The 26,526-nt window shown below is 39.8% G+C and overlaps 1 protein-coding gene across 2 annotated transcripts in view; it reads right to left on the bottom strand.

The window, feature by feature from the left end:
* LOC146369424 (ankyrin repeat- and BTB/POZ domain-containing protein 3-A) overlaps window positions 1-26,526 on the bottom strand; it is a 231,545-nt gene that overhangs the window by 32,815 nt on the left and 172,204 nt on the right. For both annotated transcript variants that reach the window (XM_084910924.1, XM_084910925.1), the window contains exons 3-5: window positions 16,564-16,771; window positions 5,420-5,572; window positions 2,624-2,789 (exon numbers count right to left, since the gene is read on the bottom strand). In XM_084910924.1, coding sequence (XP_084767050.1) covers window positions 2,624-2,789; window positions 5,420-5,572; window positions 16,564-16,771 — 527 coding nt within the window. The remainder of the gene's footprint in view (window positions 1-2,623; window positions 2,790-5,419; window positions 5,573-16,563; window positions 16,772-26,526) is intronic.

Below are 26,526 nucleotides of genomic sequence, written 5' to 3'. Positions count from 1 at the left end.
AAACTAATTAACTCCCATTTAACCTCTTCCATCTGGTTAATTAATGTTCCTCCCCCTTACCCCAGTGAGCTGGGGTCGTAACAGGTTTATTTGTTACTTCACTGCCGCCACTGCCGCAATGTTACTACATTGCATTTGGTCGAGGTCCACTAATTATTATATTTGTATTTTCTTTGTTATCCATGCGGTTACATTCATGTCCCCGCTGGGCCACTGCCAGCATGTTGTGGTGTTTAATGAGCAATTAATAGCAGCACATGAGGCAGGGGCTGTGGGGATGAGACCACTCCTTTGCAGACCTGTGAAATATGCATTTTTGTGCTGAAAGGATTAAGAGGAAAAAAATGTTTTTTTCATTGCCAAGAGGAGTTGGTGCGAGTTTTAAGAAATGTGTGTCGAATTAAGTCAAGTTAAGGATCCTACTATGACTTCATCTTAATTACATGTTTAAAAAAAATGTAGAAAATAACAATAATTTCATGTACTTTTGAGACTGTTCTCAGCTGCTGAAGTCAGAGTGAGTCAGAGGTTACAGCATCTTTAGCTTTAGTCACGGAAGTAAAACTGAGGGATTTTAATCAGATCCTTGAGGTCTTAAAGAGGGCGAGGCTTAGTCACACTGCATGACGTGGAGATGCAAAGGACTTGATGTCTTTACCTCGCTCACCTGATATATTAGATCTGGAGGAGGATGAGGGAGAAATAAATAAATAAAACCCCTGCTATTCTTTTCTGTTTTAAACAAACAGCTGTTATAACCTGAAATATTGTGGTTTTATATGATGAGCAGGTTTAGTTAACCATTCCACGTCCCATTTTCTTTTATTCATTATTATCCCTTTGCTGTCCTCAAGTGAAAGTTGTTGCAGGCAGCGTGTTTAGGCATGAAGGGCAAGTACATTTTTGTAAAAGTGAAAAAGAAAGCAAAAATACACAAAAAAATGAGGATTATTGCAAGAACAACATATCTGTGATACATCAGCAGCTTAGAGAAGCAGCTTTCACGGTCCTTTTACTGCCAAGAACTAACACATCTACGTTGCCAACAAATAACAAACCACCATGTAAGATGTAGCTCTCCATCACAGACAAATGCTCACATGCGTTAATAAAACTAAAAATAATAAGGAACTTATGTATGAAGCTGTTTTTGTGATATTTCAAGGGCTGATTGAAAGGACTGCATCACTGGGATCCACTCGATGGTGCTTAAGGGTGCACAACTGAACCAAATACACAGATTCCAGTTTAATCCCCAGTTAAAACCACTGGTGGACCAAGTGCAAAACATTTATCATCTACGTTCTGCTGCGAAACCCTGCATCCTGGCATTCACGTAGATGTTACTTGATGTTAACGTCTAAATGTTGCTTCAGACTGACCCACCATCCGGTCGCAACCGTCTGCAATCTTTGTCGGATAGAAGTGGATCAAAACACCAAGGTGTTTAATCTGTCATGAACTCCAGACACTGATCAGAGCGAGAACGTGTCAGATATCACAGAAACAAGCCCAACGAACCACTGCCTGTGTCCAAGTGCCAAATCACTTGGACTGTTGTTTGCACACAGTCGGCGAATTGCCGTTCAAATACTAATTGTTTCCTACACGAATAATCAGTCTGTTGATTGACAGAAAAACAATCAGCAATCTACAACTGATTTTTTAGGCAACTAGGCGGTGGTTAATCGCAGCTCGCTGAGATATGTGATAAAATGTATGATTTTTTTTTTACTGAAATATAATGATCTGGCTTAAAACCTGTGGCAAGGTTCTGACTTACTATAGGTTTTATATAGAATTTAGACAAGTGAAAGGTTAATCAATAAAGCAAATTATCACTAGGTGCAAGCTCATTTTAAGCTAAGACCTGAGGATCTAAGAAATGTCATGGTCCTGGGCCATGTTGGCCCAGTATTCTTAGTTTTCGTGTGTTTTGTATTTCGTTCTTTATTTATGCCGTGGATCCTAGGTTCTGTTAAGATGTTCCTTATTTGATTACCCCCTGTGTATCTGTGAGCCCTCGTTTCCCCTCCTTGTGTTTTATTCCATGTTTTCCCCAGCCCGTTATGTCTGTGCTCTCCCCGTGCTCTCTCTCCTCCTGTCTGAACCTCTGTGTACTTCCTGTTTTACTTTGACAGTCTCCCGTCAGTGTTGCGTTTACTCCTGCCGTGTCTTGTTATGATTAACATTGGCGGACACCTTGTAAGTATCCCAGAGGCGGCATCTGCTTTGACAAAACTGCAGTGTGTGAAATTTGAAAGGTTGGAGTTTGAAATTGAGTTATTACTTTGAGAAGAAGCGGCAGGACATTTGTGCAGGGTTAGTGCAGTACACACAAACAGACACAAAGAAAAACTCTCTTATTCCTTCTGCATTAAAAAAAAGAAAGATGCATGAAAACTGTATCGTGGCATAAGAATTTAGCACACTGCATTACTCAGAGAGAGAGCAGCCTGTGCTCAGCATGTGTGCATGAACTGCACTGGGTTGCCAGGTACTTGCTAGAAATCCACAATTTATTGTATCTCGAACCCCTGAGCTGTGCAAATGTGGGATTTTAAAGTTGTTATATATATGTGAGTGTGTGTGCAGGAGAGCGTAGGTGTGTTAGGTGCCAGACCTGCTCGCTCATGCTGTTAATGCCATCGGGCCCCAGCAGGTTCACGGCCTGCTTGACCAGGTCCGTCCGACCGCAGTTGAGCATCCTGAAGCCCAGATCCTGCAGGAACTTGGCCTCTGTGGAGGCTGCGTCCAGCTTTCTGGTGGCACAGAAGCAATCCTCGGCTCTGCAGACAGAAACAGCAGATCTATTACTTTGATTAAGACGAAGCTTATGTCAGAAATGGATTTTGAGATCCGAGCACATACATGCTGAGGGAAGCTGAAAACGATTGCTGATCAGGCTTTCATAACTCAAATTCTCCTTATCAGGAAACAAACTTGCAACTTTATAAGTACTGATCTGCTTCAATTTGAAAGTCAGTTCCTTAATATCTGAGTTTGTCAACACTCACTTCTCTTTGATTGCTTCTGGTTCAGTACTTTTCTTAAGCAGCTTCTCTCCAGGTAAGGCTTCTGCTGTGACTCATTATTACCCACTCACGTCCCCCGTAAAGCCTCTTAATCCAAGCATCTGTCACAACTGCAGTTTTCACAGAGAAACCTTTGCCGGATGTTGGTCTACATATACATGACAGTTAAATCTGACATATGCAAAGAGATGCATTAATTGGCACCTCGAAGTAGTTCATTTATTAGTTCTTTACAAATACATGAAAAGTGAAAAAACTCTTAACCCGGTGACTCTGTGACAAATTACAGAAAGATTACAGAGTAAGTGGCGACGAGGTAAATATGGTGCACGGCTTTGTAACCGCTGTGGAGTGTTTGCAAATGAGGGAAGAAAGAGAGGGCGAGCGAGGCGAGACTGTGAGTGAGTCAGAAACAAATACAGAGAGAAGATTTATAGGTTACTGCTGTCCAAGAAAGAAGGACAAACACAGTTCGTTTAGCAACTGACAAGCCTCATGAAAAAGCTTTTAAATTTTACAGTGCGAGGCGAAATTCAGTTCACTGTGGGGCTACGATGAAATGTTAACATGTTGTTAATGTTGTCATTAATAATAAAACAATACAGGGTGTGCTCCTGTGAACTAAAGGCCGGCGCACACTTTTTGTCTATAATCCCCACATTATTCCATTAATCACACTCATTTGTTTAGTTTGGCTCCATATTTTCTCCCGGCTGTCCTTGCCATCCCTTGTAGTCAGTCTTTACGCTCCACTCAGCAACAACCGCAGTGGGTGAAAACAATGAAGCCAATGCAAAAGTGTCAAAAACTGCAGCCCAGCTTTAAATGTATGACGATCCCCACAGCTTCCAATTTTAAGATTAAATAAAAAATAAACTTAATGAATAAACTCACACAAATTAAATTGTATTAAAGGGCTAAAGTCGTGTATAATTGGGGTGTGGCTGGTTGCTATTCATCACAGAGGTCCTCTAATCTATGTTTGTGCCCCTTAAACCATTTAATTGTAATTATCTGAAAAATACTATGGTTTAAAACCGAATCCAAGAATCTGTGCTCCAGTTTTGGTTAACATTTAATGAGCAAGCTTCTTTCCACTGATTAGTAACTTTCCTTGTAAGATAGTTCAGCCACATCTGGTTACCCCCCACCCAAAAAACAACAACAATAACAAAAAACCATGATTATGATGGTCAAAATGCTTGTGCTGAGGTTTCATAATCATAGTCTACAATGACCAATTAGTGATGCATATCTATTTCCATCTTTTATATGCAGTCTGTGGAGTTACGATCGCATGTGTCCTGTAATTTTTATGGCAAGCCATCAAACAGCTGCTGAAGGACTTCACTAAATTCGCCACTCGTGTAAACCTGCAGGTAATGGTGGAAAAGTCAAGGGATGATAAAAGTCAGTTAGATATCCCTAAATGCTGCTTATTTATATAAAGCTGTAGACAAAATGGTTTCATTGCACAATATAAGAGTTAAAATGAATTTATGTGTGGGGATTTATCCATTAATTGCTGTATTGTCATAGATAAAGTCCATGTATTTGCCAGCCAAACTGACAGACCTACAGCAGACTGAGTTGTTTTGAAGTCGGCAACTGACGTCAGGTAGTTGCAAAGCGGGTCCACGTCTTCAAAGCAACCATTTCGTGGGCAACAGGACTGCAGTGTCATTGCACACGGTTGTAATAATGTTTTGTCTGTGTGGTGATATAGAACCAGTGTTTCCCCTGTCTGTAGCAAAGCAGCACATTCCTGCTTTCCAAAGGAGACAGCAAAAGGTGGAAAGAGACAGCATGAAAAAGAAAATGAAAACAGCACCATGCTTATGAAACTCTCTGGTGACAGTTTTTGTTAAATTCCGTAGAGGGTGATCGCAAAACACACCTTTCAATAATCAAAAATAAAATAATCGCAACTATTCTACTGAAAAGCTGTTCGATATACAAAGAGAAGAGATGGACACTGAGGAGGATGAATGGATGACATATTGATCAGGTCTGTTCAAGTCAAACTGCTCTCTTAAAATGTTTTGTCTGATGTAAACACCATGTAATAAGTCAGGTTACATGTAAACAGCTGACCTCAAATCTGTAATCAGAAAGTAAATGTGCAAGTAGCTGCTGATCATGTCTCCATATTCATCTACATGTTCTAACACTGTGGATGAGATTCTGTTAAAATAAAGTGTGAGTGATTGTTGCAAGTCATTCTTGTGTTTGGTATACGAGACTTGGTTGAAGTTTATGCTAATGCAGCATCTGCTGACTGAACGTGCATGTGCAAGCTTACAGGTTTCATAAATGGATGACACTGAGCTTCATTCTCCAGCAGGTTTGTGCAGTAAATGTTGTTATTGGCATCGTATTCTTACTTTATTTGTCGGGGTTCACAGTCCACACCGGGCAACAGCAGCCTGGCAGCCTGCCTCACATCGTCACTGTCCACAGAGAAGCTCCGTCGATGTTCAGTGTGGGCAACCGCCACCCGGATCCACTCCATCAGCGGGGGCAGCACCAGGAACGGCCTGCGGAGAAAACAGGTTCATGTGCTACTGTTTAATATCTTAATTAAGTCAGAATACATGAAGATTCACATTTAGTTTAAATTATTTATGAGAAAAACAAAAGTCTTTTGGGGAAATTCCATAAATGCTTATTTTTCCTAGATGGCTGGAAGGGCAGTTATGTGTGTGACAGAAAGAAAAGTCAAATCTGTGCAGCTGTAAGTGAAGGGTAAACTCTGTGCTGTTAATGGAACAGAAGAGCATGAATCACACTGCCGTCTAACTGGACCGAAGTGACTACTGCAGCTTCCTTACGTGCATGGGTTGTTTTTCTGACACTGAGTCAGCAGGCAGTCTGGCACTAGTTTAAAGCAGATTAAGCCAAGTTATAAAAAAGTGTGTGCTGCTCCACTTTTGTTTGATCGAGTGTGCATAAATGGACAGCTATTTGCACTTTTTGTAGGAGCTTTTTAGCTGAAGCGATGTTCAGAGCTCTCCTTTCAGCTGTCTGTGGCCACAGGAGCTAAATCCCAATGTCTGGAATGGGGGATGTGAACCTGTGAGACCTTTTGGCCTCCAGCTAACTTAAATTTGACAGCCTTTGAATTTCAAATGATGACATAAAGAGTAAAACCTCTGAAATTGACCAATGTTTTAAAAGTCATAAACCTAGCACACTGCACAAATAGTTTGACGAGAACCAGGGAGCTGATATTCCATTGGAAAAAATGATCTACTTCAGGTCTAAATGTAAGGATTAATATGTTATAGCTGAAGAGAAATTATCTACCTAACCTGGAAAACAATGTTAGCTGATGAACGTTTGTTTGGAGGTTCATTCTACAAACTAAGGTGGCTGTAAGTCTGATAAGACGGAGACTAATTTGGGTTGTTGTTAAGAGTCTAGCAGCTGGTGTCTGCTCTGCTTGTGATACAACATGACATTATTGTTTTTTTGTTTGTTTGTTTACACAGGTGTTTTGTGTTAGAGTTCTCTGTCTACACAGCATTTCGTCAAATTAATTCAACACGGAAAGAGATACCATCAAGAAAATATATAAACATAAAATTGCAATTTCTAGCGCGCACGCGCACACACACACACACACACACACACACATATATATATATGCTGAGTAAAGGCTAACAAAAAATACTTAGTTTAGCTTTAAATTGTTTTTCTTTTCAACTTTTTGACATATTTGTAGAAAAAATGGGAGCTTTTTATATTAAATACAGCCAAAATTTCAAATAATGAAACTCTGGCCCAACAAACCAGTCAAAGCAGGTGGCTGCTCCTCCCTGAGCCTACCTCTGCTGGAGTTTTTCTTTCCCACTGGTGACACTTGCTTGCTCACGGGGGTCTTTACCTTACAATATAAATGCCCTGAGTGGACTGCTGTTGCAAACTGGTGTGATATAAATAAAATTAAAACTAAAAGTCTATTTAATTTCTGTCCAGGCGAAAGATCAGGTTTCTTTTTTTTCTACTTGTGGTTCAGTGCAAATACAGCATTTTACTGATATATCAGTGCGTTAGCATAAAGATTCTCATATAACAGAGCAGAAGAAGACAACATGGAAACCAGTGAGTATAAATGGTGACAGGCAGAGCCAGAAGTTTTTCTCTTGTGTCATATTTAAAGTGTAGCACCTGTGCTCCACCTTAAATATGTACTACTGTGAGCAGCAGAAAGGAACACATCTGAAGACACTAGGTCCTTGAGATCCAGTACAATCAAAAGCCATAAAAGACTTTACATTTGTACACTTCTTTCTTCTACAGGAGTGACTGTGTATAAAGAAATGTGAAAGTTGAGAGTTGTGAGTGTATAAAACAATCAAATAAAGCAAAATGCCAAATAAAGACTTTTTTTTTTTAAAGTTGAATTTAATATAACACACAAAGTAACTAAATGACTCTGGTCTTAATGTTGCTCTGAGTCACTACTTGTGCCTAAACCAACCCATTATCATTTCTCATAAGTCACGCATCAGCCTAACTTCCTAAACACAACCCAATAAGAGGCAGTGTGAAAGCCATCTGGAGCATCACACAGGCATTCGAGACATTTTTACTGTCTCATTTTGAAAAAGGTCTAAACCTCTGTGACTTCAAAGCCGGTCACAGCCCTGGTGACGGTTCCTGTTGACGTCACAGTTCACGCAAACGATGACCGACGAGTCAACCATAATCAAAGGCTCTGACTGCGAGCACAGAAACCCCTCCCTCCAGCTGTTCAAACCTGTTCAAGCCTTTCCATAGAAAATGAGTTTAGAGGAAGGGGAAGAAGCTGAAACAGCTTGTTTCACAAATGCCTAGGAAATAAGTATAACAGAAAAGGATTATTATGAACTGTTAATCATGCAAAGCTACTCTAGCCCAAAAATAATAAATATGGAAATATGGATAAGGAAATTAAAAAAAAAACACTGAAAAAATAAATATATAAACTGTAAATCTTCTAACTCAATCATAATTTATTTATATATCAAAAATGTAAAAGTTACCGTAGTACTAACATTTCCAAAATAAATCATATAAAAATTTAATAATATTGCTAATGTGATCTTCTCAGGTGAAAATTAACTCTTCAAACTGATAATATCAGCACGTTGTCGGGTTCATCATGTGCAGTTTGCTTTGGTCATCTTTCAAATTAAAAAAAAAAATCACTTAATAAAGACTCCGGCCGAACACTGAGAGCCACAAACTTTCTAATTAAAGATGCCCTTACTGATATGTGAAAAGGCAGCAAGTCAATGTTCATAAGTTATAACTCGGAGAGTGGAGAACAGAAAGAGATCTAGATGCTACAACCTCCCTAAATTCTCTTATTACCCTCTTTAATCAACATCAGTAATGGGTCTCGCCTGTCTGACAAGTTCATATTTCATCATTTGTTTCCTGTACAAGTATGTGTGTATGTGTGTGTGCTTGTGTGTTTTTATTATCTCTCCCTCATAAACACAGACTCGTGTTGTTGTGTCCGTTATTAATCATTTCTCCTGCCGTCCAACAGCAGCTAAATTCAGGTCAGGCATTCATCAGATATTTTCAGTTTTACCACAATGATGTTTTACTGAGTAAAAATGGATAGGATTGAAAACAAATCTGTTCTCGTGACCTTCTCAGATCTTCATAGCCTTGAACTAAAACTAAACCATAACTGTAATTTACTTTCTTCTTAAAGTTGTTACATGAGCAATTCCACTCTCATGGTATTATCCCTATACTGCAATTAGCATAGCTTAGTATACAGACTCAAGGCAGGGAGTAGTTCCCATGTTCCTCTGGGCTTACATGGCGTATAATCCAAACTTGAATATGTTTCCTGGTCTGTATAATGTGACATGAGCTTTCATAGAAACACCTTAAAAGTGGTTAATAGGGTTCTTTGTAAAACTGAGAAATACAGACAATCATTCACAGCCACAGCCATCAAATACTTCAAAACATAAGATATAATGGGAAACTTAAATTTAAAACTTGAACAAAAGTGAACAGTAGCTGTTAGGGGATGACGATATAAAAACGTCTATCGTTTCATTTTACGCTATCGTTTGTTTCGTGGTGTCGCAAAATTACGGAGCCCCGCAGGGGACATGGGAGAAAAAAAAAATTAAGACGGACTTTTGCGAGATCTCACAAAACTAATTCGGGATCTCGCAAAAGTTTTGCGAGATCTCGCAAAAGTTTTAGCCGCATTCTTCGGACGCCGGCTCGAAGCCGACCGGGAAGTCGAGGCACGATGTGCCGGGAAAGCGGTGTTCCTCCCGGCTGTAGTAGGTCTCGACTCGACCTCCGGCTAAAACTTTTGCGAGATCCCGAGTTTGTTTTGCGAGAGCTCGCAAAAGTTTTGCGAGATCCCGAGTTTGTTTTGCGAGATCTCGCAAAAGTCCGTCTTAATTTTTTTTTCTCCCATGTCCCCTCCGGGGCTCCGTACAAAATGAACTGTTTACAGCAATATTTTTTCATTGTTTTGATGGTCACTGTAGTGGCTATATTAATTTCTTAAACTTCTCTCTCTTATATTTTATATAACCACACTACTGACGGACAAGTGCCTGTTTTATGCGTTTAAAGCTCAAGATCCTGTTGAGACTTTTCAAAATAAACTAAACCACGTGAAAGAGCAGATTATTTACGGATGAGAAGTAAAAAAAGAGCCGCCAGGTGCTAAAAAATAAACCTTAGACTCAAACGTTAGAACAGGCTTTTCCCCGCAGCACGCCGTGTAATAAATACTCACAAAGAAAACGTTGGCCGTTACAACTTATGTCTAAAAATATATCGTTTCATGCATCGGTTAAAACACTCGATTGGAAGCTGGAAACACTTCCCGCAAGTCGAGGTGCCCGAGATTCACAGAATTTGCAGAAAATGTTACATTTTTGTGATTTATATCGTTATCAGGACGATAGAATTCTTATATCGGGATATGAGATTTTGGTCATATCGCACAGCCCTAGTAGCTGTACAGTACGTTCCCAGGGATTGCACAGTACACCCTCCTGAAACCAATAAGAGTCAGTGCTTCAGTCCACCTGTATTGTGCTGTTCAGAGACTTATCGCCTTCTTAAAGGATAGAAATACAAAGCCTCACATCTTCCAGCAATCAGCACAGTGCTCCCCCAGGAGCTGACTGCCAGTTAAAATTATCAGAAAATTAAGTCAGGTATTCCCGATATGTGCAAAGTGGAAATTATATCACAAAGCGCTATTCTGGAGAAACATCTGATAGCGAAATGCTCAGCGAGCTGGCAGTGCTCTTGGATATCCAGTCACTCTAATTTCACACCACATGTGGACATTCAATGGAGCCAGAGAAGAAAACCTAGATGGAAAAACAGGTAAAAAATGTTTTTTTCTATTCAGCTGTCTCTGTAAAAGAAAAATTCACTCAGGCAAGATGTGAAACCACTTCATTGTGTCCAAGAGGGCTCAATTTAAAAAAAAAAAAAAAAAAAAAAAGCATCTTTGTCGAGCAAAGCTAATACTCATAGTTTTCTCCGTGAAAATGGAGCAGAACAGAGGTATTCTGGACAAGATTTGTTTGAATAATTTTATATATTTATTTTTGTGTATTGTACTAGCTCCAGCAAAGCATTTTGTTCCATCTAATACACAATAATCATAGGTTACCGTAAATGTTGTTGCTACTTGTGCCTTCAGAAACAGCATTTTATCCAAAAAGTTTAAGACAAAAAATGATTTGTCATTAAATTCCTCCCCCCCCACACACACACACACACACACTGAGTTTGTTGTTTTACATATTGATTGTTCACCATTAGTTTCGTTAGCAGAATTAAATTTGGATACTTTACTTTATATTAATAACACTTATGAAATATTTTCCTAAGTGTCAACAGTCCACCTCCTGTGGTGTAAGCTTTTTGTTTTTTTAAGAAAATGAGGGATATTTTTATAATTATGTTATTGTTATATGTTTTTGAAGATTCACAATCCTAAAAACAATATGTGTTATAGAGTGTGCTGGGATGATGTATTCTTGTAGGCCAATCCAGAACTTAGAATTCCCCCAGGTGTCTCAACAAAATCCCAATGGGAAATACATATTAAAAAAACAAATTCCTCTCTCATCCCTGCGGGCGATTTATCCTTCTAGCTCGGATCCTCTAACAGCCTCTAACAGATCCTCTGACAGCTTGAGGGTCCTGTATATTTGCTGTTCCTAGGACTGCGCTCTTCTGGACAGAGATCTTGGATGTTGTTCCTGGGATCTGCTGGAGACACTCGCCTCGCTTGGGAGTCACTTCACCGAGTGCTCTGATTACCACTGGGACCACGATTACCTTCACCCTCCACATCTTCTCTCAGCCCTTGGTACTTTTCCAGCTTCTCGTGTTCCTTCTTCCTGATGTTGCTGTCATTGAGTATAACTTTCTATCACTATGGCTGTCTTTCCTTTCCTTTGTCGTTCCTATTGTTAGCCACTTCTTCTGTCTGCTGGTGGTAAATACCAGGCAGGGGCCTGTCATTCCATGATGGCTCTTCTCCTTGCTCCTCTTCTTTCTCGGGTTTCTGCAGCCTGAGCACACGGTCAGGTGTGACTGTAGTTTCCATTCTCTTGTATTTGTTGTCATATCAAGTCTTCTTGTTTTTGTAGATTTTCTTGTGTGTCTTGTTCCAGTCTTTACTTCCCATCTGTCTGATTATCTTCACCTGTGTGGATCACACGCACCTGTGTCTCTATCGCCTCATATTTCTAATCCATAATTACTCCCCAGAGTATATTCATACGTCTCCCTTTGTCAAATCCTACTATTGATTTCCCTGCTTGTGTTCTGTGTTCCCTGGACTCCTGGTTCATGTAACCTTTTGTGATTCAGCCAAATAAAGACTCATTTGTTTCTGCCCACATGTCCTGGTTTGGGTCCTCTCCACTTCAACCTCACAATGATAAATTATTGTAAAAAAGAGATTTGGTTAAAGACTGAACAGACTGGACTGATCTAAAAGACTTTTCTTCTCTTGGCAGTATGTTCCATGTACATCCTACTCATTTCTAATAATTATCCTATCAAGCTTGTAAAATGGTGCTTTTCTCTACTCTGCATTAGCGAGCAAACAGAATAACCCTGGCTAATATATACTTTTTGGAGTGTCTTACTCTCTGAAGTGGGTAATTTGTAGATAATTACAAAAACATTTCTTTCACATGGTTTTCATTAGCGAGCTTTCTCCTTTTTATAGTTATACACCCTTTTATATCCTCTTTATAAACTAAGCTATTCAGGATACTTGAAATCATTAATACTGATCAAGTTACAAGTAATTTTGACTCACCAGATCCCAGTTTAAATGATAATAACACAGGATATTTTCCTTTAAGGCCTTTAAAGCTATGAGGAAGTCTCAGATGGACATTGGGAAACCTTAAAGCATTAAACAGGCTGATTTCATGTTACAGTCAGTTAAATTATATTATAGGTCCATCACTAAAGGTCTCTTCAGAGCTTTTCTCCCTTATGACCCTCTAGCAACTATAATTTCTTAGAGAAAAAAAATTATTTCCAACACGATCCCCGTACCCATCAGGGGTGGCTATGTTTGCTGTTTATGCAGGCGTCTGGTAAATCTGCTGTAAGCACATGTTTTATCAAGGCACCAGCTTTTAGATACTGACGTTTTACTACTCAACACTGTGTGTGCATCAGTTTCTCATTCCATAACTCAGTCTTTCCTTGTCTGTACACCAACAGTGTGCCAGGAACTGAACTGCATTAAAAAAAGCATTTGGCTGACCAATGCAACAATGCAGAGCTCCTCCCTTTTCACTGAGCCTTTGGAAGATGTATTTTACATTGCAAGGTTTGAAAAAGAGGAGAGACCAAGTCTGGAATGAAAACACTGCGGGAAATGTTATCCATTGATGCAGACAGTTGGCCTGCAGCAACATACAACAGCCAGAACTGCCAGAGTAAAAGAGTAAACGTCTGTTCCAAATTACCAAATACATCAAAGCAGCTCTCTCACTACTTTTACTTACTACTAAACTTAAAAATTTAAGTCTTGCAGAAACACTTCTCTTCTTCTAAAGCAAATTTACATCAGGTAAATATTCAAAGCTCAGGTGTAAAAGTCATTGCAGCAGTAATTATTCACCTCACTGAAGCTCGTCTGAAGTTTCCCAAAATAACCCAAAAAGATGATCTTATCTCATTTGATCATATTCTGTCTTCCTCTCATCCTGCTGTGTCTTTCAGGCCCTTTTTGACTTGTCTTCAACCTTTCAGTTGAATGCTAAATAGAGAATTTTCTCTCCGGGGGCCTGAACCTGCTGACATGTCACTCAGCCTGACATTCCTAGTGCTCCCCGGGGTCGTCAGGATTGAGTTTCTATCTCTGCAGAGTGGAAGAAAGATGTTGGAATATCTGTCCATCCGTCCATCCAAGCAAAGTCCCTCTGGTTCCCATCAATCTGCTCAAGGCCTAGGGAAGTGTCAGCGCTGAGCAGCACACAGCTTCTTACCAGATCGCTTGTGGTGCGAAAAACTTGTGCGAGGGTCAAGGAACATCTGCACTAACTGGTATACCACAAACTGACAGTGGCAATGTGGTTGAAAGGATGAAAATACCTAAATGCCACCAGGAACAGCATTTGATTCTACACGTAGACAAAAATGTTTCTCTAAAATGATCACATATCAGAGTGTGCTAGGTTTCCTTTAGTTTGTTGCTATCCCACTGGACCTGTCTGGACTAGACTGATGTCATTTTTTGACAAAAGGTACCACCATTAGCTAAGCTATTGTAGTCCATCTTATTAGTTTACTAGTCAGCTGTTACTGGTAACACCCCAGTTACACAAGCTTAGAGACTAGTCAGCACCCCTCTGGCAACCACTTGTTGCTAGGTTGCTGGAATTGCTGCCAGATGCCAGGTAGAATTGGTTGCAAAGATGCAGCAACAAAAATTTCCTTGCAGTTGCTTTGGTCATAGTTTGCATGGAAGTTTCCGACTTGGCTGCAAACACTCACCAACTAAACCAACTACTGTCTAGGTGGTAGTGAAACAGAGAAGGCTCCCTTTCAACTTCCAGGCTTAAGCAGTGAAGCAAATCTTTTACTTTAAGAACAAACATACTGTTGAACTCTTCACAGTTTTACTACCGCCCTGTATGTAGTTGTCTAACATTTGCATACAAGTTGTTGTCTGCCAACCAAAACAAAGGCACCTGCCATCCCCTGCGACGCCCAATCAGATGGCTGCCCCTCCCTGAGTGTGTTTCTGGCAAAGGTTTCTTCCTGTTAAAAGGAAGTTTTTCTTTTCGACTGTCTCTTGCTCATAGGGGGGTTGTTTGATTGTTGGGGTTTTCTCTGTATTACTCTAGGTTCTTTACCTGTTGTTGTGAATTGGCACTATGTAAATAAAATTAAATTGAATTAAACTGAACTGTGGCAATCTGCTAAAGGGCAAAGTGAACACAGTTTTGGTACACCAAGCTTTGTGCAACCAATTTCACTGAACAACCTCAAGCAACAACTCCAAATTCAATTTGGGAATGCACCTTTTCCCCTAGTGAATAGAAGTTGCCGGGGATCACTGACTCGTCTTTAGCCCTGCAGGACTGGAGCCTAAACTTTCCATGTTCTTTTTTCTTTTTAAATTCAAAAGTATGAGACATGTAACATTATACAAATTCTTTTAGATCCAAATAGTAAAACAACAAAGACGGGAAAAGATAAATAAAATAATGTCAAATGAGACTAAGCAATGCAAAGTAAAAGTACAACTCTTGGTCCTTTAGCTTAAATCTGACCTAAACGGCTTAATAAACTCCATCGTTTACAACAGTATCTGCTTCAAGTTAATTTTCCCATTGCAGATACACCAGTTTCACATCAAACCAGTGTACTAATGTGGGTGGTTTTAGACAACATTGTTCCCAGTAAACTTGCAAATATAGAAACAGATATAGAATCATAAAGATGTTAGAAAAAAGAATAAAGAGCTGGGGAAAGGCCATGACTTTACGTGTTCAGATGATATCCATTCACTTATGTCCTGGTGTTACAGTGGGTAGATTATTCTCTGTATATGACCACAGTTACAAACAACAAAAATACTCCTCAGTCTCTCGTTTTCTTTCTCTCTCCATACACAGAACTGATGAAGCTCCAATTTGCATTTTTAGCAGGTAGATAGCACTGTATTAATCAAGTGCAACAATTGTGCTGTTATGGAATAATTTTGAAATAATAATAGCTATGAATTTTTTTAAAATAGCTGAGCATAGTTAACTGACTGAAGCAGAGGAATAACTATTGCTCATTTTAAGCTCTTTTACTGTGCAAAATTGATCAAAACACAAGACGAGTTCCACTTAAAAGTTTTGACACATTAAGCTTTCTTTTTGCGTTTTGTTGCTGACAATCACTGGTTTTCTTGAACCCATAATCAGTTTTTTCCAGGAAATAAACCAGTATATTCTCTGTCTTTGTTCAGATTATCACCAGTCGGTGGTAAATCCATGTAAACAACTGAGAGCAGAAATAAAAGCCATGTGCTAATCTTGTTATAGCGTAGACGGAGCATTCAAATTCTAAAAAGGAAAGAAAATGGAGGGACAAACCCAAGCCACATTAACTTACCATTTTCCCAGCAAGTTTCTTTAGTGGATTGCCACTTGCATTCTATCCAGCCTTCTATTTTCTCAACTGCTTATCCAACTTAAAGTCTCAGGAGAGACTGAAGCCTTATCACAGCTGACACTAGGTGAGAGGCTGGATACAACGTGGACGTGTCACCGGGCTAACACATAGAGACAGACAGCCACTCACACTCACATCCACACCTGTGGCCAATTTAGAATCACCAAATCGCCTGATATATTTATAATATGACAAGAAACTGGCCCCATGAGATCTAATACCAACTTTTTAGCTATGAATTTAACTTTAATGAGTTGACTTTGAATAACATGCATAGCACTCAAATGCAAGAGTGGTTTAGCTGCTGTGAGGGTCTAATTTGGGGAGAAACCAACCCTTAGACCTCAGATTTTATCTGCACCTCCTGAGGTCAGGCCGAGTATTTCTGAGAAGCTCTGAGATATATTTATGCATTGCAATCCCAAACTGCTGGTTCAGTAAGGTTAGTCTAGAGCCTTCCCAAGCTCCTTACCTGCCTGCTTCAGCTGTCAGCCATGTTGCTGACTAAAAGACTCCTGCCCTTTTACATGCACACAGGGAAAGTAAAGTCATTACTGCAGACAGACAGGGTGAGTGGGAGGAGACGTTACTGAAATAATCTCAACGGGCCAGGTTAACAAGTGCAGGATGTTTTGCTTCCAGGACGACATGTTTTGTGCATTATTGCTCATCTTTTAAAAATGCTATCGATTATTCAGTTTTCTCCTGGGATTACAGAATTTAAACTATTAAGCTGAGTCAGCTGGATGGGCTCTTTGAGCTAACCTGAATGTGGTCACAGTACAAAACACCTGATTCCCCGAGTGTCTGAAGCCTCTGTTGGACTCACCTCTCAGTTTGTAAGGTGACTTTGGATGGCTCTACGTTGGGGTTTTCCCACTCCATCTGCGGGCAGTGCATGAAGTAACACAGGGTATAGAGGGCTTCGGGCTCCCAGTGCACTGTGGTGTTGGCCTTCTGGTGGACCGGAGTCCCGTTGCTGGCATTCTTGATGTGCAGCGGCTGGAGGTGGTGCATGGCCCGGGAGACCAAATCACCTGGAGGGAATTTATGAATATATCAGTGGCAGCGTGGTGGGCGATGTAAAAATAACAAACTGTAATTTATCAAGGATGAAATAATAACACTGTGTACTACACTGATAAAAGTCTTACATATCATTCTGAGAGCAAAAACCCATTTCCTACTCCAACCCTCAGACACAAAAGTACTCACGATGACGCACTCCCTCATTCACACACCCTCTGATTCAGCCTACGTGTAGTCATACACATGTGCCCACACAATCATGAGTGGGGAAATGACTGCCTTGAAATGAATCTTACAAAGATCGGGTCTCTCTCAGTGAAAACACACTCAGACATGTGTGCTCTCACTCTGTCCTCGTTTTATCTGTAGCACTTATTTTTCTCCCATGTTTTCCTGGGTGATGATGCACAGAGTCACAGGGAAGCTGCAGGATCTGTGTCACTGAGCATATGTGTGTGCTAAATTTAAAATGAATGAGTACGGGTTTTTTTAAAACACTGTGAATGCCTTGTTATAAGGAACAGGGTTGAATGAGTGAATGTTAGATTGGTAGCTACTTGTTAACGTAAATCTCTGATCAGCCAATCAAAGGTATCTCGTTATGTAGACATAACCAAGACAACCTGATGAGGAAAGGTTATTCAAACTGGGATGTTCCCACACAACCATCTGTAGGGTTTACAGAGAAGAAAACATCCAGTGAGCGGCGCTTCTCTGGGTGAAAATGTCTTGTTGATTTCAGGTCAAAGGAGAACGCCCAAACAGTTTCAAGCTGACAGGAAAGCTTGTCACAACCGAGGAACGTCGATGAAGATTCGAGACAAAGCAAGAAATATCAAGTTTCTGTTTTTTAACGCCAACATTTGTTTGATAGCTGCAGACTTTCACCTTCACATACAGAGGCTATTATAACCACGGCTTGTTTTTAAATAACAACACCGATAAACCATTTATGTTCACCAAAGTGTAAATTCTGTCTCATTTGTTGCTCGATGAACAAGCTATCATTAAAGACCTGTGATGCAGACAGGTTTGATGGATGTTTGACTTTCTTACTCCTCTCTCGATCTAGGCTATTCGATTTATTTTATTTTTCTCTAAAGCATGAAAGTATAGTATGCTATAAAATGAGCCTTTAGAGATGAGTCAACAGATTGGTGACTGTTTTTTAAGCCCTTTGTGATGCAAGCTCGAAGGGATTCGTATCTCCTCCTGGAATCAAACTGCAGATATTTGCTTGCTAGGCAAATGTTTAAAACACCACACTATGGAGCCACACGTAATAATAAACTGAAAAACACATGTATCCCCACAGTTAGCTAGCACTGCTGCTGGACTTCAGTTTATCTTGATGTCTCTATTAGTAACATAATGAGAGTTCAACTGTGTTGGCGGTAGCTCACATTATTTTCACAAAAGCCAATACATGACACATATTGAGAATCCAGTCACGGTTTCAGGATCACTGCAGTTTACCCTTTGATGCTTTTATCGGAGGAGTAAAGTGTAAATGAATACCCAAATGTCTTGAATAAAAAAGGAATGTGAATATTTTGAGAGTAGTTTTTTACTGGCTTGAATGCAGATATATGGTTAATGATGTTCTCTACTTCTGTGTGCACAGCTGTCGGTGGGCACAACACCAGATGTGTTTGAATATCTGCAAATGTGGACGATAACCAGAGGTCTGCGGGGCTGCAGCCCCACTTCATTTTATACATGAATGAGAAACTCATGTACCATCTTTCTAATGATCCTGAGGAGTTGCGCAAACAAGCTTACAACTGAACAGCTGTGCGCATTAGAAACCATAACAGCTAGAGAGATTAAGTAAAATACTTCTTTTTGAGGGCAGCATAGGGTACATTTTATACTAATTTTTTTCTTCTTCATGAATGCGGTCCGTTCATTTTGGTGTGATCTCTTTCAAGCTGTGTCTGTGCACAGCAGGAACCAGGAGCAAAAGAGAGTCAGAAGAAATTTTACAGTTCTAATAGTTTTGAAGCACTGGAGGAGGTATGAATTTCAAATTCTGAAATTTGTGACATGTGTTGCAGAAGCAGATATTTAGCACTGACATTTTGGAAGTCATCATTCTCTAATTTAGACGGCATCACAGCAGTTTATAGATGAGGTCGTTAGCGATGCATTTAAGAGTAACGATGCAGCTCTGAGAGGGAAAATACTGCAGTGTGAGCCTGAGGGGTTGATTTCTCATAAAAAAATGATACTCGTATTGATCTAATTACATCTGTTTACTCAGTTTACTGGAATACTGGAGGCTCCAGGCTTGTGGAGGAATATGGACGCTGAGGTAAGGTTGATGATGCGCGTATATGTGTGAGAATTGGAAGCCCTGAGCTGCAGTATAACAGCAAACACATCGCCTTCTGATCTAGTTTGATTGTTTGTTCCAAAAATATCCAGTCTGAGTAAAGTTGCCCTGTCTTGAAATCTCATTCCTCAGACAGACTGACACGGTGAATCTGAGCCTAAGGTTCTCCATCTGTCAAACTAAAGGCCCCTGACAGAGTTCACAGGCAGCCAGATGAAAACAGAGCACGCTGCTCACAGCACTGTTTACACTCAGGCCCCGGGGAGCCTCATAGACGGCCAAGAAAGAATTAAACACATCAATGAATAATTGAAAATGAGGCAAACACGCTCAGCTTCCGTGATTGTGTTCAAGTGGAGCGGTGCTATAAATCTCCCGTCTTGAGGTTAGACATGATGAGGTACGGTCATTTCTGAGGCAGCTTCTAAAGGAGCTGAGGAAAAGCTGTAGAAATCACAGTTTGACCTGCTGTCAGGCTGATGAATTTCAGGTTGCTCATGGGTCAGCAAAACATCAGCCTTATACCACTGGTGGTTTCTTTTAACCATGACCACAATCCCATTCCTGCCAAGATGGACACTTACCAAACCCAGCAACTGAGTATTTTTAAGGAAGCCGCCCAAAGAACGAGGAGAAAAATAAGAAGGCTACTTCTACAGCTACTGCAGCTGTTATTACTACAATTTCAACTCCTATTTTCAAATTTGAATAATCCAGTTTCCAAGTGCTTTAATTCCGCAGGCATTCAGCAGTAATAATCAAAGAGGATTAGGGCCAATGGGGAAAAAAGTGGGCATGTCTTTTTTTCTTCTTTTCCAGAATTCGGATTTGAAAAAAAAAAAAAAAAAATTAGATTAAGTTCGGAATTCTGAGAAAAAAAAAATCTGAATTCTGAGAAAAAGGAATTCTGACTTTAATCTCAGAATTCCGAGTTTTTTTCTCAGCATTCTGGAAAAAATGTGCCAACTTTTTTTTTCAGTGGCCCTAATTCTTTTCCGTACAATCGAAATACGTACTGTCAGAAATAACGGATTTGTGACTTTGATGTCGGTAGTTAGCATAACAACAGCAATAGCTGCAGTGACTTCAGACACGCTCACAACAGTATGAGACAAGTTTCACTATCGTATGGGGGCGGTGACACTGAGGACTTGTGAACATTGGAAGTTTTATATGCAAAACTATATATTCAGCCATGTACTTTAAAAGCTTCTATACCCGTTACTTTAAAAAATATAGCCTTTTGATAACAGATTTTTTTTTTTTTTTTTGATACACCTCGTGGTCCACAGGTAGTCCAGCTGGGTTTGGTCCAGTTCAGAAATGCTTTTGCAGTCAATGGATGCAGGAATTTTTGTAAGTGTTTTCTACCATTGAATAAATTTTCTACATACTGTGAGGTATTAAAGAGGATTTTCACTCTTGGTGGAGATATGATCTTGGTATTTTATCTACTTATGCCTTTTATGGTATATGGATCTATCATGCTGCAGGTGAAACTCTAGAAGGGGCAACAAAATTAAGTCCAGTTACTGTTAACATTTTCTCGACTTCTCTCCTGGAGCAAGTCCTCCAGTAGGTCAACTCCCTGCTGTCAAGGTCAGCCAACGATCTAGTGATTTGCATATTATAAATCTAAACAACCCAAATAAATCCCAAAGAGTATAAATATTAGAACAGAGGAAAAGTTAATTTCATTAGAAAACAACAAAACTGATGCTCTGGCCGACCTTAGCATGCTGAGTCACTGCCTGACCACCTGATGGTGACCTTATCTTGGTGCCAGTGGCTGGGGGCAGACACATCACCAGTACCTCCCCGCACCCTCCATTATTATTATGGGTCCAGACTGAGCAGTCATACACACTCATATAAAACACGGCATACACAGCACACACAACCACCTGTACACTGATGTTAGTGTTTACACCCGTATGATTACTCTGTATCCATGTCTTGTCCTATTCTGTGCCCGGTCCTGTGATTCCAAAATAAAATGATACAAAAATAAAACTTTTTATGCTTCATTCTGGAAGATCTAGCTGACAGACCCAACCAGTGGATGTTATAGGCGACTTGCTTGCCTTAAGACAACAATTGTTGTGATTTGGCGCTGTATAAATAAATAAATTGAATTGGATTTATTACTTATTCTGGGCTTTTTACCTTCTCTTTGAGCCTTCTTTCTGCTGATTGGTTGCCCCTCACAAACAGACTTCATATTCATTGTGTAATATGAGCATCCACTCTTGCAACATTGTATATATACTGTATCTTATAAATAAGCATAAAAAACAGTCATTACTTGCAGCTACACAGAAACTCTAGCATTTTTTCTGAATGTGGTACTCATCAGTATTCAGATGCTGTTTACTGTATATTTGGATCGCAGTAGCGTTAAACTAGATCCTCAAGCAGGCGGAATAAAGTGAGCATAGAAAACCTTTCCACTCCAGGTCCCTAAGCTACTCTCCGTATGTTAACAAAGTGCGACACTGGCCTGAATATTAAGAGGAAAAGTCAGGCATTAATAAACATTAAAAAAGAGAAAACCGAAATGACTGAAGCATGCATTTACATTGGGAAACACTCTGCACAACAGGAAACAATACAGGAGCAGAGAACTGCTAACTCCTTTAACTGACAACACTCCCCATCGGTTTGTAGAGCTTGCTGAGCAAAAGCAGATCTCTTTGGCCAATCTACATCCATAAATAACAATCCACTTCTCTCTTTTTTTAAAGCCACATTTAACATTAGAGTCAGGCACCATGCAAATACTTAAACCACTGCTGTCCCTCTGAGCAAAACCCAATGCCCGAGTCGATAATCAAGCTTTCTTTGCCTTCATTAATTGTTCCCGTGACTTTGGTTTTGTCAGCAGGACAACATTTGCTCCCATCTCCTTTGCTGTAATTATCTAAGCAACACTCCTATGAGGTTCATGCTTCATCTGATTTGAATTAATCATAAGGGACAGCTTAGTGTCTTTATTTCTCCGAGCCAAGTCCTTCCCTTTTGGAAGGACTCATTACTGAGCAAAACTTTGTTCCTTATTACCCGTATTAAAAAAGTGACTCTGCATAAAGGAAAAACTTTCTGCTGTAACAACTTGTCACAAAAACTTTCAATTCTGTTATACAAACAACTTGTTTCACCTCAGAGTCCACAGAAACATAAATGTAGCATCATTAAAAGTTTACAACCTTTCTTATTTTGTGCTCTTTGCTCTGTACGAGTAGCTAACACTAAATGGCTAACAGCAAGAATTGTAAAATTCCTATTCTACATGAAAGCAGGTTGACAGTGTTGTACAAACATTAACAATGCAAGACAATACAATGTCTTCTATTTCAGTCTAAACCTCTAGCATGTTTTTGTCACAAGTGTCTTCCTCTTAAAAGGGAGTTCTTGCTCACCACCATCACCAAGTGCTTGCTTGCTGGTAACATGGTGTGATCACTATTCCAGATCCACTTATCAGTTTATTAGCCACTCATTTCATTTAGTTGTGCAGACATGGTCAAGACAACCTGCTGAAAATTAAACCAAGTACCAGAATCAAGAAGAAAGGTTATTTAAGTAACTCTGAACATGGCATGGATCTCTGTGCGAGGCACAGTGGTCTGAGCATTTTCAGATACTGTTGGATCGACTGAGATCCCCGCCCCACAACCGTCTCTACAGAGAATGGTTTGAACAAGAGAAAATATCCAGTTACCAGCAGTCAGATACCAGAACTGCTTCAAGCTGATCGGAAGGAAATAGTAACTCAACTAACCATTCATTACAACCAAGGTATGGAAAAGAACATCTCTGAATAACACAGCAGAAAACGACCACCCTGGGCGCCACTCCTGTCAGTAAAGAACAAGAAACAACAGAAAACATTGTCTGGTGTGATAAGTCTCAAATTTTGGATGGTGGGGTCAGATTTTGGTGCAAACAACACGAAAGCATGAATCTATCCTGCTTGTATCAATGGTTCAGGCTTCTGTTAGTGTGATGGTGTGGGGGTTATATGACATTTCATCCAATAGAGGTTGGGTTATATCTCAGGATCAGTGAAAGGTTTGAAGTGATGATGCAAAAAAACAATTCATCGAATTGTTCTTGAGACACTCCAGTCTGGACCAGAGATCATGCTGAGAGAACTGCAAGGCAGAAAGTCCCCACAATCACTTACCTAGTCTCATTAACCAGTATATAACTAAAGCAAGTTTTGGGTTTGACGTGTTCAACCTCAACTTTTTACAGAGAAAAACCTTCACACCTCTCACTCCAGAAAAAAGTTCAAAAATACCACACACTCCAGCCGGGCTTCTTTATTAAAAACTACAGAATGCCTGCTGGCATCGTCGTATAAAGACTCACAAAGTGTAGCTGTTTCTCCTGAATAACACTTGCTACATGTTGACATCTCAACAGCACAGCTTTTTTTAAATGTCAAATTTATTGGCTGTTTTCTCAGTTTGACATGAGTATGTGGGCCAGATTAAGTTTTCTCTGTCAAGGTTCAGATTGTTTTTAGAGGATATTTCACTTCGAAGTTTTTTCAGCAGGTACAATAAAGCACAATGCAATTATGTTCTTATAACGAGCAGCCACAGGGAATGTGGTTTGAGTTATTGTACTGGGAACAGTCTGTACTTTGATGCAATTTAACTGTGATACATTTATCTTATGCAATGTACGAGAACAAAACTTTAAAAAGATTTTTTAAGTTATTAGTGGAATTCAGATAATTTGCTTCACGAAGTGATTAAATGGTGTTATATTTGGTAAAATAATGCCAATCCTACTCTTGATATTTGGCAAAAAGTAAGACTTCATACTCTGTGGTAACGTCAATATGCTTTTGATTTGAGTTTAATGTGTTCTATTTTTTTTCCACGAGGAAATTATTTACATTTATATCACAGAGTCTGAATTCTTCATGAGACTTTAACACGAAGGCAGCGCCAGTGTTGTATTGTGTAATAAATATCATTCCTTACTCAGTAGCTATTTTTTAAATAGAGTGCAAACTTCCCTTTCACACTTTTTTTTACTCTTAGAAGTATACTTCTGTGTTTAATGATTAATTTTCGTGAATCTGTCTGTAAGCTGTATTTACACTGTAGCTTATATTTATTATCACACAATCAGAAGGGAGGACATTCATGAATTTCATTATGATCTAAAATCCTATAAACGTTCTTCCTAAACTTTTTTTCCCTTCTCGTTGCAGAATTAGGGAGGATGCAGCAGAAATTATTAATGTGAGTTCTGATAGTATTTTGACCGCACATACAGGAGACTGATATCCCGTAGCTACTCAGCATGGAGGCCCCTCTGGGTAGGAACAAGCTTAAATCCATCAAAAGAGCAAAAAAGTTTTAATGATAATGAGATGGATGAGATGCATGGCTGCCTTTGGAGTCACTTTATCTTTAAACCGGTTCAAAAACAAGTTGGAAACAGCATACTGAAGTGTTACATCATGTTTTTGTTTTTTATTAATCTTAACATAATCTTCTGAGTTTGGCTGCCAAACATGGATCAGACAGTTTTTTATCCCATCCCACTCAAGGGAGTGGAGTTGAGGCCCCAAGGTAATGAGTTTGTAGCAGTTACAGGTTAAATCAAGTTAGATAGAAATTAAAAGTTATACACAAAGTGCAGTAACTGGTGTAACATCGTCATTTAAATTGTCCTTTAAGGCTTATTTACATGGGACTAATATTACCAAGATGCTTCATGTGATTTGGAAATTAGCTCCATACATCTGGATTTTATGCTGCATATTTGGGAAATGAAAAGTATGTAGTTCAATCAAATTTACAGACTTTATGCCCAGCATCTCTGGGTGCTTGCCACTGATCTGGCATTACCCCACAGACTGTCACATTATAACTACTGCGCCTGTTGATAGAGAAAAATGTCAGCTTGAACATTTCTATATATAAGCTTACTCAAAATCCTTATAAAAGAAAGTCTTGGCACTCTGCAGCCATCTTTGTTGCTACATATTTATCATGTCTCTCTCTTACAGTGTCTGTCTTACTCTTTTACTCTTACTCTACACTCCAAACAAATTTCCAGATTCCTAGAGGACTATTACCACAGGACCTCTGTTTTGGCGAAATATGGCAGGTCAGTGGGCACTCCTAAAGGTAAGCCAAACTGTCAAGCCACGTCTATTTTCTAGCTGCTCAAAACAGCCTCCGCCACCTAACATGTTGTCAGTTCTTTCGAATGAAGGCACTTTTTACAGCTCATTTGTGCCATCTTCACCTTATCAGACACTTTTACACAGTCTAACACACGGTCCTGCTGCCTCTGATTCAGATCCAGCGTCTCCTTAAATAGACCAAGTTTCTCTCAGAAGGGATTTGCTTTCCAAGTGCTTGCGTGGCACCATGTTCTCTCAACAGGTAACACAAGCAGAGGGCTGTTGACATCTCCTGATGAGTGTAAGCTATAATCCCAGTAGCTATTAGCAATCAGGCACCCTGAAAACCATAAATTTCACACCAGACCCTCAACTATCGTGGTCTGGTACCAAACGACTCATGGACCGGTACCGGTCCATGGCCCGGGGGTTGGGGACTGCTGATTAAGATCACAGACAGCAGCCACAATTATCACAAATTACTATAAGTCCCCAGAGAACAATAATCTCATTCAAAAAGGGCTTTGCAGAATCATTAATATGGAGTAGCAGTCATTTGAAATTTCGTGTTTGTCCTCCACTAACTGCTAAAGGAAATATATGGAGGGGGGTTTAGCTTCTGAAAGATATGATACAATCACCAGCTAGTAGCTAACTTTGTCTTTGTGCTGTCCGATGGTGAGCGGGTATTGTTCTACAGAACTTTGACAGCAGTAACCAAAACAGTAACGCTATGAGCCATGAATTCTGAATGTGTATCACAACAAATAGAAAAGACAAAAAAAAAGATGAGCAAACGAGTGTGTAATTGAAGCAGACAAACTGACATGAGCTAACTTCTTATTAAATGTGACCCAAGTTTATAACAGTGAGATGACTGTTGTGCTCCCTAATGGAAGTCTGAGATGGAAGATTCCTTCACCGTCCTCTGACACACTGTCATGGCCTATCGCTCCCCGGGGGCCAAACCGAGAACATTTAATCATCGCTTGGTAATACGACCGGCTCAGAGCTCTCCCTGTGGGGCACATTAGCAATTCCATGGCACCTATTAATCACTGTTGATTACAGGACATGCCGTCATTAACAGAGAACTAGCAGATACTTTTACCAGCAGAGCTCAAGTGGAAATTTATCACCAGCAGACACATTTAATATGAGTTACGTGAAGAAAGGTCATAGCAGTCCGTATTTGAATAGACAGGGGTTCGGTGGACACATGGAGTGCATATATTAATGTTCTCAGCTGCTGGTTTAATAAAACAAAGTCACAG

This window comes from Perissodus microlepis, chromosome 17, assembly GCF_051167445.1.
Source record: "Perissodus microlepis isolate ML-2025 ecotype Zambia chromosome 17, ASM5116744v1, whole genome shotgun sequence".
Lineage (NCBI taxonomy): Eukaryota > Metazoa > Chordata > Actinopteri > Cichliformes > Cichlidae > Perissodus > Perissodus microlepis.
The sequence above is the reverse complement of the archived record's forward strand: the minus strand, read 5'-3'. Positions and strand labels throughout refer to the sequence as shown.